Source organism: Notothenia rossii, assembly GCF_949606895.1.
Source record: "Notothenia rossii genome assembly, chromosome: 9".
Classification (NCBI taxonomy): domain Eukaryota; kingdom Metazoa; phylum Chordata; class Actinopteri; order Perciformes; family Nototheniidae; genus Notothenia; species Notothenia rossii.
Genome location: NC_136907.1, coordinates 54,801,700 through 54,818,198, shown reverse-complemented (window position 1 = coordinate 54,818,198; position 16,499 = coordinate 54,801,700). Strand labels below are relative to the sequence as shown.

Sequence of the window (16,499 nt, the reverse complement as noted above, 5' to 3'; positions counted from 1 at the left end):
CAAATCAGTTTAGCTTGAAAAGCTGCGACGGAGCATGTCACAGCCACAGTGACCTGATAATATTGCCTTGACTGAAGCAAGATCATGTACAGTGTGACAGGAGTGCTTGGAATGGGAATAGGAAGGAAATGAGAGGAAAGGGCAGAGGCGGGGGAGGCTTTGTGCACTCATATTGCAGTGAGATGTTGGAGCGACAATAACTGTCTGAGATTGCAATTCAGGGCATGACTGCAGAGTGCCTGTAGGAAATACTTTGTGTGTACAAAAAGTACTCTAATCTCCATTTAAACCCTGCTCTGCCCCTTGAAAATGGCTTACACTCTCACCTTTTAAAAGCTGGCAGAATTGCTTTCAGGAAAACTTTACAATTGGCCGGAAAAAGTTTTTTTTATTTTAAATAATTTCCCCCTAAACAGGTTAGTCCAGTAAATGTGGCCCTGTCATTTACCTCTGAAAGGTTGTTCCGGAACACAAAGGTCCCTGCCGCACTCCATTGTTTAATTCAGATCAGAATAATGAACTTGCCAGGCAGCCTGCCGATGAAGACGAGCACTATTTAGTAATCTTATCAGCTTCCTCGTGAGCGTCTGCTCCTCATCGCGCGGCTCAGTGTTCAGATTGAGTTGTTCAGTCAATCATGGATTCAATATTTACTTGACGATTCAATATTTACCAAGGCGCTTTGGAGCACGTGCGACTGAGTAGATAGCGCTGCCGTGAGGATCCTATCAAACACTCGTTACATGAGACATTTAAGGGCGATGGTGGGGGGGGTGTCGGCGTCTCATCTACGGAAATGAGACACTGATGCAAGGTGCGCTGGAACTGAGCCAGCTCCCAGCTTGAAATTCGTGCCTGCAAAGTGTTTTGTGTCTGTTTCACTCGGCTGGGTGTGAACGTCTTGCCAGATGTGTATCTGCATTTAAAAGTTGAGAGTAAAGATGATACTTGTGTGTGTGAGGACAAACTAGGCAATGACCCTTTTTCCCAAGAGGACAGATGCCTTGTGCTGTGTGCTCCAGATGGATGCATGGCATTGTGGGTATTTGATCCTTGTGCAGTGCGGCTGGCTGTATACTGTAGCACGGCTGGCCGGCTGCATACCAATCGGTTTGCCTCCTCCTTGCACTTGTTGCGTCAACCTCAGAGCCAAACTGTTTGATCCCTAAGTCTGATTACTTTTCTCAGCTGTCAGAAGAAACATTTCTATCTACTTAAGCCCCCCCCCCCCCTCTGCACTAATCTACAATGTATATAGTGAAACATAAAGGGATTCAATAGCAGACACTGTGTGTGTCAGTCTTTGAGCATAGCCGGTGTGGTGAAGGAGTCCTTTGAAATAACAAAAGAAGGTAGATATTTTTTTTAGCTGGTTAGAAAATGTATGAAATGAAGAAATAAATCAGAACTGAGCAAGGATTAAAAATAATATCCGAACATCTGTGAGCACACATAAAGAAAAATGAGGTGGCAACTCTTGTGTCTCAGATATACTAATTGTTGTAAATGTGTTTTGCAATTGGTAAACAATTGCAAAACACATTTACAACAATGTATTACCAACTTTATACTGCAGGTGCGCTCACGTTGCAAAAAACATAATTTGGAGGATTAATGCTTACTGGCTTTCTTGCAACATCATGTAAGATCTCCTTTTCGTATTTCATTGTATTGTTGTTGTTGTTGTGCTCATATATCTCACAACAATACAGTCTGTTATCATCATCAACAGAAACTGTGGGTAACGGTAATTACGCTAAAATTATGTGTATGGAAGATGTACTCGCATCTGTTCTACAAATGATCACATTGCAAGTTAACTCCTCCTTTCAACTCTTACTCTATAATAAAGACTGGTAAATAAATCATCTTGAAATAAGGCCCTTATAAGCTTTTGGGGGTTTGGTCTTCAAGCTAACCAATCAGAGCAGACTGGGCTCTGGTTTCAGACAGAGGGTGAAAAGAGGTGCTGCAGCGCAGGCAGTATGAGAAGAATAAAGAGCTTTTTGAACATTAAAGCATGGAGACATGTCCCAGTACAAGCACAAAATACAAAAATGAACCTGAACATTTGAATAATAGGGCCCTTCATTTAAATTAAAGTGCAATGCAGATGAGCAACGCTACAAAAATAGAATCCACAATGAAACTAACTGGTATTCTGTTTTCGTTTGTCACTATTTAGAACCTGCTTAAATCGATGATGTTGCATTGAATCCCAATATGAATTAAATGTAGGTCAATATGCTTTATTTGCATTTAGATAACAAATACAATATTGCCAAAGTGCTAAAATGACATTGAAAACATTTTAAATACCTCTCTCACACACACACACGCACACACACACTTTCTCTTTCTCCTTCTGGCTCGCTCTCTGATGCAATATTGGCCGATTTCACATCTGCCATCTGTCAATAACCAATCTGATTCTTGACTACCCGTAGTGGATCCCCTTAGCAGATGATCTTATACCCCGCTCCGTGCTTTCTGTACACACACATACACAAACACACATAAACACACATAAACACACACACACACACACACACACACACACACACACACACACACACACACACACACACACACACACACACACACACACACACACACACACCACCTATCTTCCCCGTAGTGATACTGTCATGGCTTTGATTAGAAATAAAGTAGCAGCTGCTCCCACAGATCCCCTTCTTCCTCCTATCTCGTCTGGCTCGTGTCCCACTGGGGAAATGTCTGTCTCCCTTCCTTTGCATAAATATAGATATACTATATGAATACACGACATATGAAATGTGTTTACAGTTTTTATATGGCTTTTCCAACAAATTCAAAAAATGTCGCTGCCAAATTGACACTCGATGAGCCATAGAAGAAAGATTTAAGGGAGAAGAAGTCCGTCCTAGAGACAGACGGTCCTATTGAGAGAGGCAGCCTGAAAGGAATTGGAGACGGAGATGAAGAGAAATGAAGTGAGACTGAGGGAATCGAGGGGGGTGGGCACCAGGGAGAGGATGCGCGCGCGGGGGGCGAATAAAGTATTTGTCACACTGCCATTGGAGGGAGATTGAAAAAGAAGGAGTGAAAGTGGAAGTTATATTCAGAAAAAAGCTTTCTTATGCTCAGAAAATGCAAAAAATTCTGTCCGCCTATCTAACTCCATCCTTCCTTTCCTCCTTCCTTGCTTCATGCCCCCCCCTCCCCTCTTCTCCCCGCAGGCACGTCTATAATCCAGGTGACAGCGACAGATGCTGATGACCCAACCTACGGGAACAGCGCCAGGCTAGTGTACACACTGGTGCAGGGCCAACAGCACTTCTCTGTCGATCCCCAGACAGGTGAGTGTGTTTATTTGTGGAGTTGTGTGTGTGTGTGTGTGTGTGTGTGTGTGTGTGTGTGTGTGTGTGTGTGTGTGTGTGTGTGTGTGTGTGTGTGTGTGTGTGTGTGTGTGTGTGTGTGTGTGTGTGTGTGTGTGTGTGTGTGTGTGTGTGTGTGTGTGTGTGTGTGTGTGTGTGTGTGTGTTCCCATTGTTGAATAAAAAAAAGCATGAAGAAATGCAAAAGAAATTTGAAATACACACAAGCTGCAGAAAAGCAAAGATAGTCAAGATGTCGAATTGCAAACACGCCTGCTGTGTGTGCAAACAAGCACATTCAAGGCCTCTGTTGTGAACACACACACACACACACACACACACACACACACACACACACACACACACACACACACACACACACACACACACACACACACACACACACACACACACACACACACACTCAAACTTACTCTTTCCCCCCTTGTGCATCCCTCGTTCTCTTGTCACACTTAGTCATCCATCTTTCCCACTTCCCGTTTCCCTCCGCCTCAACCACCCTGGTCTCCAATGCACACACACTGTCTCACGCACACACTGTCTCGCACACACACGTATCTCCCCCTCTGCCAGTGCCCCCCTATCTGGTTCCCTCCAGTATGAGTAGGCAAAAATGTATTCATGCTGCCAGGGCCTGTGTGAATGCAACAAAACAGAGCAGCAGCCTAATGTTATTATTTCTGGATGAGGCAAAAACAAAAAGACATGTGTTCAAAGAGAGATGTCAGCGAGGGTTTGTGAACTCTTCCTATTAGACGAGATTACAGGAGGCTCAAAGAACCTGTGTGCCGCGCGCCTGTCTCGATATGCCTCCGCTTACCAGGGAGTCACCCCAGGGCACAAAGTTTTAAAGGGCGCTTTTACTTATTTTTATATTTTATTTTATTATGATTACTTTTTTTAGCACCATACCTTAGAGGGAAATCATGGCTCTCTTGCCTCAGAAATGGAGCTCTAACTGTCTGACGCTTCAGATGCCGCTTTGATTGACAGCCCACGTATAAACACTTAGCATTTAGCTCACGTCGAGGCAGCTGGAGCTGTTTTTTCGTCTGAATGTGGGAGTTCGAGTCTGCATGTGAGCGTTTATTTTGAAGCCACAAGGGTCACAGGTGGCCGATACTTGTGTTCTGCTCATTGAATGTCAATGTTTAGTAACTGATTGCTTTGACACGTGAGGACCTCTGCGACAAGCCAAGAGAGCTGCGGCAGCTTTTTGAAATGCTAATTGGCGAATATAAACCTAATTCTGTCGAGTGTGTATTAGCCGTGACACTGTGCCTTAGTATTCTGATCGTGTCTGCTCTCTTCTTTTTCGCTCTCTATCTCCCTTTTTCAATCACCCTGATGCCCGTCGGCTTCATCACCAAAGGTCTTTTTCAAAGCGTACCCTCCGAGGCGAGCACATTTACCCGTATACTTGGTTGGTTTGCTAACAAATTCTGCCCGCAATCTACACAAGCTCCTGATGCTTGTTAGCATTAAAAAAACGCCCACGTTGAATGTGATTCACCTTGAGCTGAGTCATCCGGGCCTTTGTTTGTTTGGCAGATGTTTGGCGAGAGAAGCCAGCACTTGATGTGGGACATCCAATCATATGTAGCTGAATGAGGTCATTTACACAGAGCAGGTGATCAATGTCGAATGTATTGATGTGTCTCGGTGTGCTGTTGTGAGATGCAGAACAAGATTTTACGCTCCGTCAGCATGTCTGGCTGTCAGCGATGGGTGATTTATCTTTCCCATATGAGCTTCTTCACATATCTGTCCTTATATGTGTGTGTGCCTTTAACGGGACATTAAGTAATGTATTGTAGCTGTCAGATGGAAACTGGGTGTCTCAGAAAAAAGCTGTCAGATTGTCAGGAAAAGCACTCATGTCTTCAGCCTGATGAGAAGGCGCTTTGACATCGTCAAATAGGTTTGAAAGGGCTTGAAAAGCCCAAGAGGTCTAAGAAGAACTTGATCTGTCAATTAGAATGAAAGCATTTTAATTTCTATATCTGAAGCTATTGGATTTTTACACAGCAAACAAACAAATATCATTTAGAAAACACTTTTTAAGTTCTTCAATCATGGGTATCTTGAGTGCCCACATTCCACAAACTGTGAAATACATTTTTTTCTATCGAATATAAATAATCTAATATAAAATGGTTATACCTTGAACCATCTGTTTCACCCAGAACCTCCTTGGAGGTCTCAAACCAGAACCGGGTGCTAACAAAAAAAAAATAGCACGTCAAAAAACACACATTTGTCACATGCAGGCCAAACAGAGCAGACTTGGCTTTTTCACAATGGGGCCAAAAGACAAGTTAATGCGGCGCCTTTCAGAGAGTGGAGACAGGCAGACTCAGACAGTATGAGTATCTTTTTTATAAATAAAGAATCTAAACATCTTCTAAGAGGAACCCAAAATATAAGTATTAACCTGAAAATTAGAGTGATATTTCCCTTTAAACCTTTGGATTGCCCGTTTGTAAGAAACTACATTTTGCTGCAGCCTGACTTAGTTTGTCTTGTACCTCTTTCCTCATCCGAGAGCCCTCAAAGTTACCCTTTCCAGAAGAGCTGCAGAGCATCTGGACCAACCTCCATGACATAACAACTTATTATTTCATTTCAAACTGCAGGCAATATGGCCTTATTGTAAAGCAAGAAACCTGTGACCTTTTATTGATGACTTACTAATATAACTGTAGTCTCAATGAAGCCTCTAATGGGGTTCATGGCTTTCTTAGTTCATAATAAGCAATCATCTGCTGTTAAACAATAAGCCATTAATAAAAGGTCACTGTGTCTGTTAAGACTCCAGTCCACCATTTTATAGATCATCTACTGTAGTTGAAGTGAATTGGGTGTGCTGTTTTACGACTGGAACACAGTTTATCCAGTAGTCTCTGAAAAAGGTCAGGTGTTTTTCACAGCACTTTAGCCATAAGGTGTTAGTAGGTCATTAATAAAAGCACTGTACACTACATTGTTAAATATTCAACCAGCTGTATTGATAGACAACCAAAATGCCTGCTGGACCTAAAGTTACTAATACAAATGACATCCACAAAGCATCTCAGAGGACATATGATGCTCATTTTCAGGTTCATATTTGTATTTTGTGCCTCTACAGTGACATGTCTCCATGCTTCAATGTTAAAAAACCTCATTATTTTTGGTCATACTCCCTGTGCTGCAGCACCTCTTTTCACCCTCTGTCTGAAACCAGAGCTCAGTCTGCTGGCAGGCTCTGTTGTGATTGGTCATCTGCTTAACATGTTCAACCCGGAGAACCCCGTCCACGTTTTTTTTTTTTCACAAAACTGTGTCTCAGGGCTTCTTAACATTTAAAAACCTATTAATGTGTCATACCCGATTAATGGGAAGAAACGCTAACTGACGATACGAACAATTTTTACCGAAACAAAACACCAGTCTCACAAGAACCGTCTAAATGAGACCTGAGCGAAAAAATGCGAACACACTTTGCACAAAACTCTAGGTATAAATACCCTGATTACATAGCAGATCTGCACAAACAAGATATCGATTAGCAAGCTGAGATTCCACAGATTATAGGGGTATAAGTATCATCACTGAGCGATCAGAACCCACGGCAAAATGACAACAAACAACAACAGGAGCTTTACGGGACCAAATCGGAAAATAAGTCTTACCGTTGTGGTTGTTCTGATCAAAAGTTGTGTTCAATGACATTAAAACGATAAAAACGCTGCTGAAGGTTAATCCATATGTTAATCCAATGTGTCTCTGTCACTTTTAAATTATTACTGATAATCCATCATTCCATTTTTATTTCATTAACGGAGATTTCCTATTCGCTGCTACGATACGCTACCAGAGTGACAGCTTCCGGTTCCGGGGCATTTCTGGCTACGCATCACTCTATTCACCATTGGGTAATGTTTAGATGGATTTTAGGAACTTCCCCTCGATTCTATTGGCTCTTATGGTTACAAAGAAATGTCAATCATCAAAATCGTCTGATGGGTTCCAGAGATATGGAAAATGCACCCATGTGACCCCATAAGTGTTTTTTTTATTTTCTAAATCTGTCTAAAAAGGTCAAATCTCACTTGTTTTGCATCAATCTTGATACAGGGTACTTATTATATGTTATAGTTTGGATTCCTAAAGCTTTTAGTCTACAATCCCGTAATTCAAGGGTGGTTTTCATTATAAGTAATCAGGTTTTTTTTTTGGACCGACACTATAATTTACATTTTTTTAATATGTTCAATCTGAATTAAAATATATATATTGATTCTGACTTTTCTACATCCAACTCACAGGTTTATCATTGCTTTGAGAAAAAAGATTATTAATTTAACCCTTTTAGAAGTGAAGTTATAGTCATTTGTTCTGGGAATGTCATTTTCGAGCCTGAGACCTGAAAAACAGGCTCAGGGCTAAACAGGTTAAATATGTCCCTCCCCTTAGCCAATGAAGTATAATGTATTGGAGCGCTAGAAAATAGACATTACGTAGTGATGTCACTATGTCAATGGAGGCGTTTCAGGCGGAGGGGGGGAGTGTATGGAAGAGAAGAACTTTGAGATGTTCGCAGACCATTTACATGCACAAACACATATTTAACAAACTACAGGAAAGGGAAAAGCACAAAAAGCACAAGATGATTTATCAACCATAAATAAGGTCATTAGTTACTTGTAAACCTATAGAATGCTTGATTAGAAAGTGACACCTAAGGCTTAGTCAAGAGATAATCATGATACCATCAAATTGTGTTACCATTCTTGCTACCGTAGAGGATATTCCATTAAAAATGAGTATGGCTGGATGAAATCCCAATGTGCAGCTTTTGTTCCAAAACAGAGCACAGGCCACAGAGTGTACATTGGAAGCCAGCAGGTTCAGCGCCTGGTTATCATAGAGTCATAAATATTGATCAAAAAAACATTCTGTCCCCCGCAGATATATTATGGTCATTTGGGGGCCGTTTCGCAAGAGGAAAGCGTTTATTTCCCTTTGCTCGAAATGCTTCATCATGGTCACCGTGATGCTCACGTTTGTGTGTGTTCTTCCACCAGGCATCCTGCGTACGGCCGTACCGGACATGGACAGGGAGACCCAGGACCAGTACCTGGTTCTGCTCCAGGCCAAAGACATGGGGGGCCACCTGGGCGGATTATCTGGGACCACCACCGTCACTGTCAGGCTCACTGACGTCAACGACAACCCACCACGCTTCACCCAGAGTGAGTTACTCAGCAGCCACCCACAGCGAATGAATGAGAAGCGACAATAGACAGGCAGCCAAACATAATAGAAGGAGATGACTGTATGTTGACAGCCTGCTCTTCCTGTATGCACACAAATGCACGGTGATTGTGTGTTTTCCCTCCCACTCCGGCAGCATCACACATTCATACACTCACCATGTTGGAGTTTGCCAAATGATCATTTCTGTTTGTTTAACCCAGCTTGGAGTACCAGATTGGTAAGGCTTTTGCTCATTAGACATATGCAGCATCAACTTAGAAGTTGCTCTGCTTGTGTTAACTTTCTAGTACTCATTATATGGAGAACGCTATGTGAAAACAAACACCAGGCTGCATAAGAGCATAAACACATGCATCGTTGATTTTGCGCCAGGCAGCAGAGGACTTCTCTGACCTTTTTGACCCGAAGGTCCTGTCAGGATTTCACATTCAGGCAGAGAAGAGTCCTGCCGGGCTGCAAAGTACCTCATCAAACATTCACTCATGGATTCCTCTCACCTCTGCAATGATAAAACGGCTTATTTTTCCAACTCAAGCTTGTACAGTACGTTCACATCTCTAGGAATATATTTCTACAGCAACACCATTCAGGCCAACCTAATTGGCTTCTCAAATGACTCTTTGATAGCATTTAACTTAATTTCACTGTATGTGATCATGAAGTCAATGTGTGGAAAAGATATATGAAAAAGGTCTTCCTCCGGTGTTGCTGCGTGACTATAGTGTTGATAAATTTAATTGAATTATTTCAGAACCCAGTGTACTGTTGCATTAGAGTCAACACCATTTAAACCAAATTAGTAATTTAGATAATGGACGCTGCTCGCCATGAAGATTTTATAATCGAGTTAAATTATTGGAGATAATTGTTCTCATTGTACATTAAATTGTAAATCATTCTTTTAGTGGTTCAGAAAGAGGCTGAGCAGCTCTAGCCTCTCTGCTGTTGGATACACTGATGTGTCTCATTGGCCAATACCTTTTTGTCAACCTTCCTAATTGGTCCTTTATTACCTTGAAAAGGACATGCCAGTTAGCCCTCCTTTGAATGAATAGAGAAAGCAAGCGGCCTTGACGGCCAGTGTCATCCTTTATTTAATGTAATCTTTTCTGCCGTTTCTCATCTAAGCAAGCTACGTCTCTACAAGGATAATTGCTGACCCTTTTCCAATTAAAGTCGAAATAGTTGACACTATATTTCTTTTGTACAATTACATTTCGGTCTGATTTTTAGAAGGGCTGACGGGAAAGATAACTTTCTTTTTCCATTACTGAAATTAAGATAACAAGAGATATATCACGTCTTTCAGGGAGAAGTGATAATTATTGAACGAGGCTGAACGATTAGAATGAAAGATCTCATTGTGGGGGTTTTTTCTGAGCAGCAAGATCATTGCAAATAAAAATTGTTAATTTATTTTCAATAAATCAAACTCAAGGGTTGTAGCTGTGGTCTTAATAGTGTTTTTTATAAGAGACATATTTTCCACATGAATTAAACAGGATATGACAATGCAGTTGCTTGTTGGTAAGACCATTGGTCAGAATAGTCCACTTAGTAGACTTGGCTTTTTTTATTTTCGAAGAGTGACGGTTAGTGCTAGGGCAGGGGTCTGCAACCTTTTTGACCAAAAGAGCCATTTTGCTGCTTTTTCCCAAACACTTTTTTGTCTGGAGCTGCAAAACATATTTCATAGCTTGATAGCTAATAAAGTTGTATTTATTGTTATATCAGACAAAAACTACAGTTTTTTTGCATTTATCAGGCTATTTATTACATTATATAAAACTGTTACCCTCTAATAAGAAACAAAGAACTCCTATAAGGAGAATTACAAATAATACACAGGCCTACTTTAAAATAAATTAAACACAGCACTTGGGGAGTCCTCTGCACATTTGAAGGAAAAAAAATATTATTAAAATGGGCCCACTTTGAAATACATAAAACATATAGCTGCACCCTAAAAATAGTTAAAGGTAGGGTAGGTAAGAATGGAGAAACCAGCTCGAGTGCGCTTGAATTTGAAAATACACAACCGGAAAAAATAGGCCTCTTCCTTCAGACTTCCTCACAGAGCCCCTCCTCCAACACACACGAAAGCGCACATGACCAATGAGGCCACGAGATAAATGTGTTCACAGATGGAAGGCTGACAGGCTGACAGGCAGGTAGGCCATCCAGTTATTTTAGCCAGTGTCGGTACCAGATGTGTTCGGGGTACCATATGTGTTCGGGGGCCGTCTCTTACCAATAACGTCACGCATTGTACGCATTGTGATTGGCTGTACGGTAATTTACCCAGGGGTGCTCGGGGGCAAATCACATCTACAGATCATGACGAACCGAATTGATTTATTCCTATGCTCCTAGCGTGTGAAAATGTTTGTGAAAAACATGTTAAAAAAACATGAAAACGGAGCAATGGCTGTACGCCATTGGCTGTACGGCAACTCAAGAGGACCATCATACACGGTAAAATTCCGAACATTTAAACATAGCCTACACTTCATTCTTTACTTTGTCCGTTATTATATGTAGAAGATGAACTACCTCTCTGAAAGGTCCCAATGTGTTCATTTTGATGGGCTGTCTTCTGAGTGGTTAAACATCACTAATGATTTTCTGACTTCTGACGGCTTTGGATATATAATTACACCACAATAAGGTTTTACTATCACAGTGCACTGAGATTTGTGACAAACTGTAAAGCACTTACGCATCACTGTACACTGTAAACCAAGGCGGTTTTGCCATAACTTACTGTACTGAGGCTCAGTCACTGGTACATTTTCATTTAGAAAAGCCATGTTGGATAAAGTACCATCTTATATCTGCTCCCTGATCTCTCGGCAAATTGAAAGTACTTATTGCCTGAGATCTCATGCTGTGGTTTTATTAAATGTGCCAAGTGCTAGGACTGTCTTAGGGAAGAAAGCTTTTAGATGTGCAGCTCCACTAACTTGGAACAGTCTGCAAAAAGAATGTAAAATTACCAAGCTGGTACCACTACATGTTTTTAAAGCTCGGTTGGATGCTCCACAGTCAGATGCTGTTGGTACCTGTACATGTGGATAGATATGTAAATTGTAATCCCTGTAATTTTTGCTGAATGATGTCCTTTTGTTGTTCTGTTGTTTATGTTTTTATGTCTTCATGTGGAACCTACTGCTGCAGGTCTCCCTTGAAAAATAGATCATTGATCTCAATAGGATTTTACCTGGATAAATAAAGGTTTTGAATTGAATGTCGAGCATTAACTGCAAGTCACTCAAATGCATAAACTGGAGAATAATTATGTTACAAGTGTTACAGAAAACATATCCAAGTGTAACAAACATCCAGTATTAACCTTACTGTTTTTTACTAACAGTAACCAACTAATAATTTTCATAAAGTGCATATTTATTCCAAACTCACAATATATATATATATATATATATATATATACAGTATCCAAAGTCTTTATGCACTGGTCAGAGGCATTCATGTAAAGCAGATCACCAGAATCCAATACTAGTAAAAACGTTGCAGAGATCAAATGTTTCCTTGTCTGAAAGGAGAAACCTAATTTTAAAACAACATTTTCAGTGTGTGACTTGAAAGATAAGTTCTGATCAATAATAAAACCTAGATATGTGTATGTAGTGACCCTTTCAATGACAATGTCAGTCCCTTGAACAGTACAAATGTTGGGGAGAAAAGAAGTTAACTTTTTGCCATTTGAGAATATCATGAGTTTGGAGTTGTCTGCATTTAATACTAACTTGAGTTGAGATAAATGGGATGGAATAACATCAAAGGCAGACTGGAGGAAATCAAGACTTTGCTCTATAGAAGAGGATGAACAATAAATAACAGTATCATCTGCATAAAAATGGAAAGCAGCATTTGAAAAATTATTAGAGATTATTTACATACAGTATATGGTGAAATTATTGTTCCTAATATGGAACCTTGGCGCACACCCTTTCAAATCAAATCAATCAAATCAAGTTTTATTTATATAGCACATTTATAAACGATTTTTGGTCGAGCCAAAGTGCTGTACAAATAATAAAAATACCCTACAGTAAAGACATTTTACAGCTAATACAACAGCAGTTTGTTCAGAATATCAGTATGAGAAGAAAACGACACCCTCTGTCCTTAGACCCTTACATCGTACAAGGAAAAACTTCAAGAGAAAACCCACAGTTTAAAGGGAAAAATGGGAGAAACCTCGGGGAGAGCAACAGAGGAGGGATCCCTCTCCCAGGACGGACAGACGTGCAATAGATGCCGTGTGTAAATCGAGGAGATAATACATTTGCAACATAGGTAGACCAAATGTTAGGAAATGCATGCGTCTATAATAATAGGATGAATCCACGAAGATGTCAACAATCCTGTGGGAGCATTCAGGGAGGCAGCACGACGAGACCCAGGCAGGACCGCAGAGACAGGTTCAGCCACGACCCGAAGTCCACGACTTAATCCAGAACTCAGGATAGAGGATCCAGGATGCGGGACCACAGCAAGAGGATCAGCCTCGACTCAAGATCACATCAAGACACAAAAGAAGAAAAATTTGGCTGGGTTAATCGGAACATGAGAATACACAGATTCAGACAGACAGAAGGAAGAACAAGCACTCCCTTTGGAGTGATTTTTTTTAAATATTGAAGTTAAATGCATCAATCTGGTGCACTTTGAGAGCAAAATGAAGAGATATATGGATACCTCTCAACATACATATGAAACAACTGTAAACAGATTTACTTTGTCTTTATGGATTTGATTGTGGACTTGATTGTGATTGCTGCACATTATCCCTTACTTAATAAATACTTTTTTTGATAATCTATTATATAGAAAAGTATATCATATTGATATATAATATATAATTTATTGATAATATATAATATAATCAAATATAACAATCAAAACGAAATAAGTAGTATTAAGTATTAGGGCTAAGAAAATATTGTACATGTGAAATAGTTGTATGTATTGATTTAAATTGACATGCATACGCTAAGCAAAAAATAGTCCGTTGTTACTGTTTGAACTAACGTACCAACGGCACTGAACATATTACATATTACCTACCATATTACGTTATATACTTCTTACCTTCGATTTCTCTTGTTCTTCTCCTCATTCGTCTGTGTTTTTCTTCAAGTTTTATTGTATTTCTTCAAGTTTTTATCTTGTTGGTCGAATGCACTTAAGCGTCAGCTAAATGCAATGTAATGTAATGATCAAAAAACCCCTCTATACGTCTAGACAGCGTGGGTAAATTACCGTACAGCCAATCACAATGCGTGACGTCATTGACGTCATTACGTCGTGACGTTGTACGTCGTGACGTCACTGGTAAGAGACGGACCCCGAACACATATGGTACCCCGAACACATCTGGTACCGACACCGGGTCAGCTCAGATGACTGGTCGTGCTTTTTACAGCGCTACGGCTTCCAGAGATTAATTTTTTTATGTATTTATTGTCAAAGCATTTAATATATTCATTGCCATCGGGATGTTAAGAGCATTCCATGGAATATAACAAAAAGTGTTTTCTGAAATAAATTACATACCCCATTGAATTATGACCTATGATTATGACTGAAGATCGTCAGCTGTCTTCCTCTCCGTGTTGTTCCCGTTGTTCCTCGATACGTAAAGGCTGCAGTGCAGCACCTTTGACAACTTCTCTCTACATATCAAACATACTGGTAAACCAGCATCGTTTGCTGTGAAAGCATATAACTCTGTCCACACAGAATTAAATCCTGTGTTCCTCCGGTACTTTTCTTTGATTTATCCATTCGCTCATCGAGCCGGGGGTAAGGTTATTCACCCGCAGGAAAAGGCGCTCGCGCGGGACCGTAGCAGGATGTGACGCATATTTTAGTTGACATAATTAAAACCGTTTTGTTTTTTATTTATGTGTCACAGTATCACCTCAAAATAGAAGATACGAAAAATTTTCAACCATGCAACAAAATATAAATAGTCCTACAAACACTTTTATTTTATTTCCTTCTTATTTTTGTCTAAGCTCAAGGGAGCCAGAGCAGAGGGCTTAAAGGGCCGCGGGTTGCCGACCCCTGGGCTAGGGTTAGGTTTAGGGTTAGTTTGATATATTTTAGTCCATATAGTAATAGTCTACCAAAATGTACCAGAAGTTATTTGGATATAATCAATTAAAAGTCCTTTTTATTCCTTTTTACATAGCGTGTTATCCGAACGTTAAATATACTTGTTTCGTGATAGTATATAACTAACTTACTCTCTGAAAATCTATCAAAATGGAAGATGATCATTTTAGAAATAATTCTTGAGCAGGTTCTGCAGCAATAAGCAGCGTCTTAACTCAATGATTTCTAAGTGACATTTATTGGCGATGGACACTATAGATAATGATATCCCGGGAGATTGTAAGTCACACTAAAAACTGTGTGTCTAAGGTCTATGTGTTCAGATGTGACTGAGTTATGACTCCGAGAAGTGTGAGTTATGAGGCAAATTGCGGCATTGGAGCGCTAATGGTTCTGAAGTACCTTAATAGTCTCCATGATCGGGGTGTCACAGCCACCGCTGCACATCCAACTGCTGACTGTGTGGATAAGCCGGCCAAGTGAGGGGCAACATACAATAACGAACTTCAGGTTGATTTCAGAAAAACGATGTGAGCCTCTCCCTTTCAGCTCATGCCGTATCTTTGCTTCACAGCTCTCTCGTCTGCATATATAAAACCAGGCAACCAGAGAATTTCCTCCAGTTGTTAGGCCAACTCCGAATGAATGTTAATCATCCGGGTTGGCAACAGTTGTCATTCTAGCCGGCCAAATCAATGCTTGGCGCAGAGACGTTCACCTCCTACAGCTTGTTAAGACACTGTTAATTATGTAAATAAGAGTTTAATGTTTCAGTTATAAAATCACACTCTTTAAAATGCACTTAAGATATAAAAAGAAGTACAGAATAAATCAGTATACATCTACGTATAACTGTAATAAAGAAACACTGTACAATTCTATGTTAGATTTAAAGTCATATGAACAATTGTGGAGCATGTTAAATTGACTATTGAGACTGTTGCATGAACTTTTTGTGAAAAACGTACCCTAACTAACCCTAACCCTAGTTGTACTGCAGAATACTTGGAGTACATTCACACAGATAATTGTCTGCTAAGGTGCCCTACCTGGGTCAACTCAAAGGGGCAGGTAATATAAGATACTTTTCTTCTCCCTTTCCTTTTTCCTTTTCGGGTATGGTGTGTTTATAGAGACATGTTTTGCAAATAATTGTTATACATTAAGTTGTGCATACCCTGAACGGAACAAATAAAAATGAAATGAAAATGAAATGTAAGGGTTAGGGTTTGAGAAAGAAACAATACTTAATACCAATATCAAAATATCTTATCCAAGTCTTTCAATCTGGGGTTTTCAGGAGCAGGTCAACATAAAATAGCAAAGCAGAGTACACGTCGATGCAAGGTAAGAGCAGTCAGGACCTTGATATGCTTGCAATGAGGGTTTACTCCAATATACTGGCTTTATTGCCAAGATTGAACTAATGGTGGCCTGGGTTGGGAGGTTTGTTGGTCGGGTTGAACCCCTATCAGAGCTTCGTGTTTTGGACGGGGCTGCTCTGAGGACTGGAGGGCTTCTTGGAGGGAGAACTAGGCTCATTCTGATCCGTCTGGGTGACGCCTAGTGGCGCAAACACCTGCTGTGAAGCATCGCGTCCAACCAACGTCCTGTCTGTTGTCTTGCTGATGACTCCCTGCATGCATGTTCTTTATACGATGCATTGATGAAAGGTTAGCCCACAGTTTGTGTGTTGTCCTTTATCCTCTATCCT

General features: G+C 40.4%; 1 protein-coding gene across 4 annotated transcripts in view; it reads left to right on the top strand.

Annotated features, from left to right (window-relative positions):
- Positions 1-16,499, top strand: part of cdh24b (cadherin 24, type 2b) — a 176,617-nt gene that overhangs the window by 94,896 nt on the left and 65,222 nt on the right. For all 4 annotated transcript variants that reach the window (XM_079651806.1, XM_079651807.1, XM_079651809.1 and 1 more), the window contains 2 exons: positions 3,222-3,341; positions 8,449-8,616. In XM_079651806.1, coding sequence (XP_079507932.1) covers positions 3,222-3,341; positions 8,449-8,616 — 288 coding nt within the window. The remainder of the gene's footprint in view (positions 1-3,221; positions 3,342-8,448; positions 8,617-16,499) is intronic.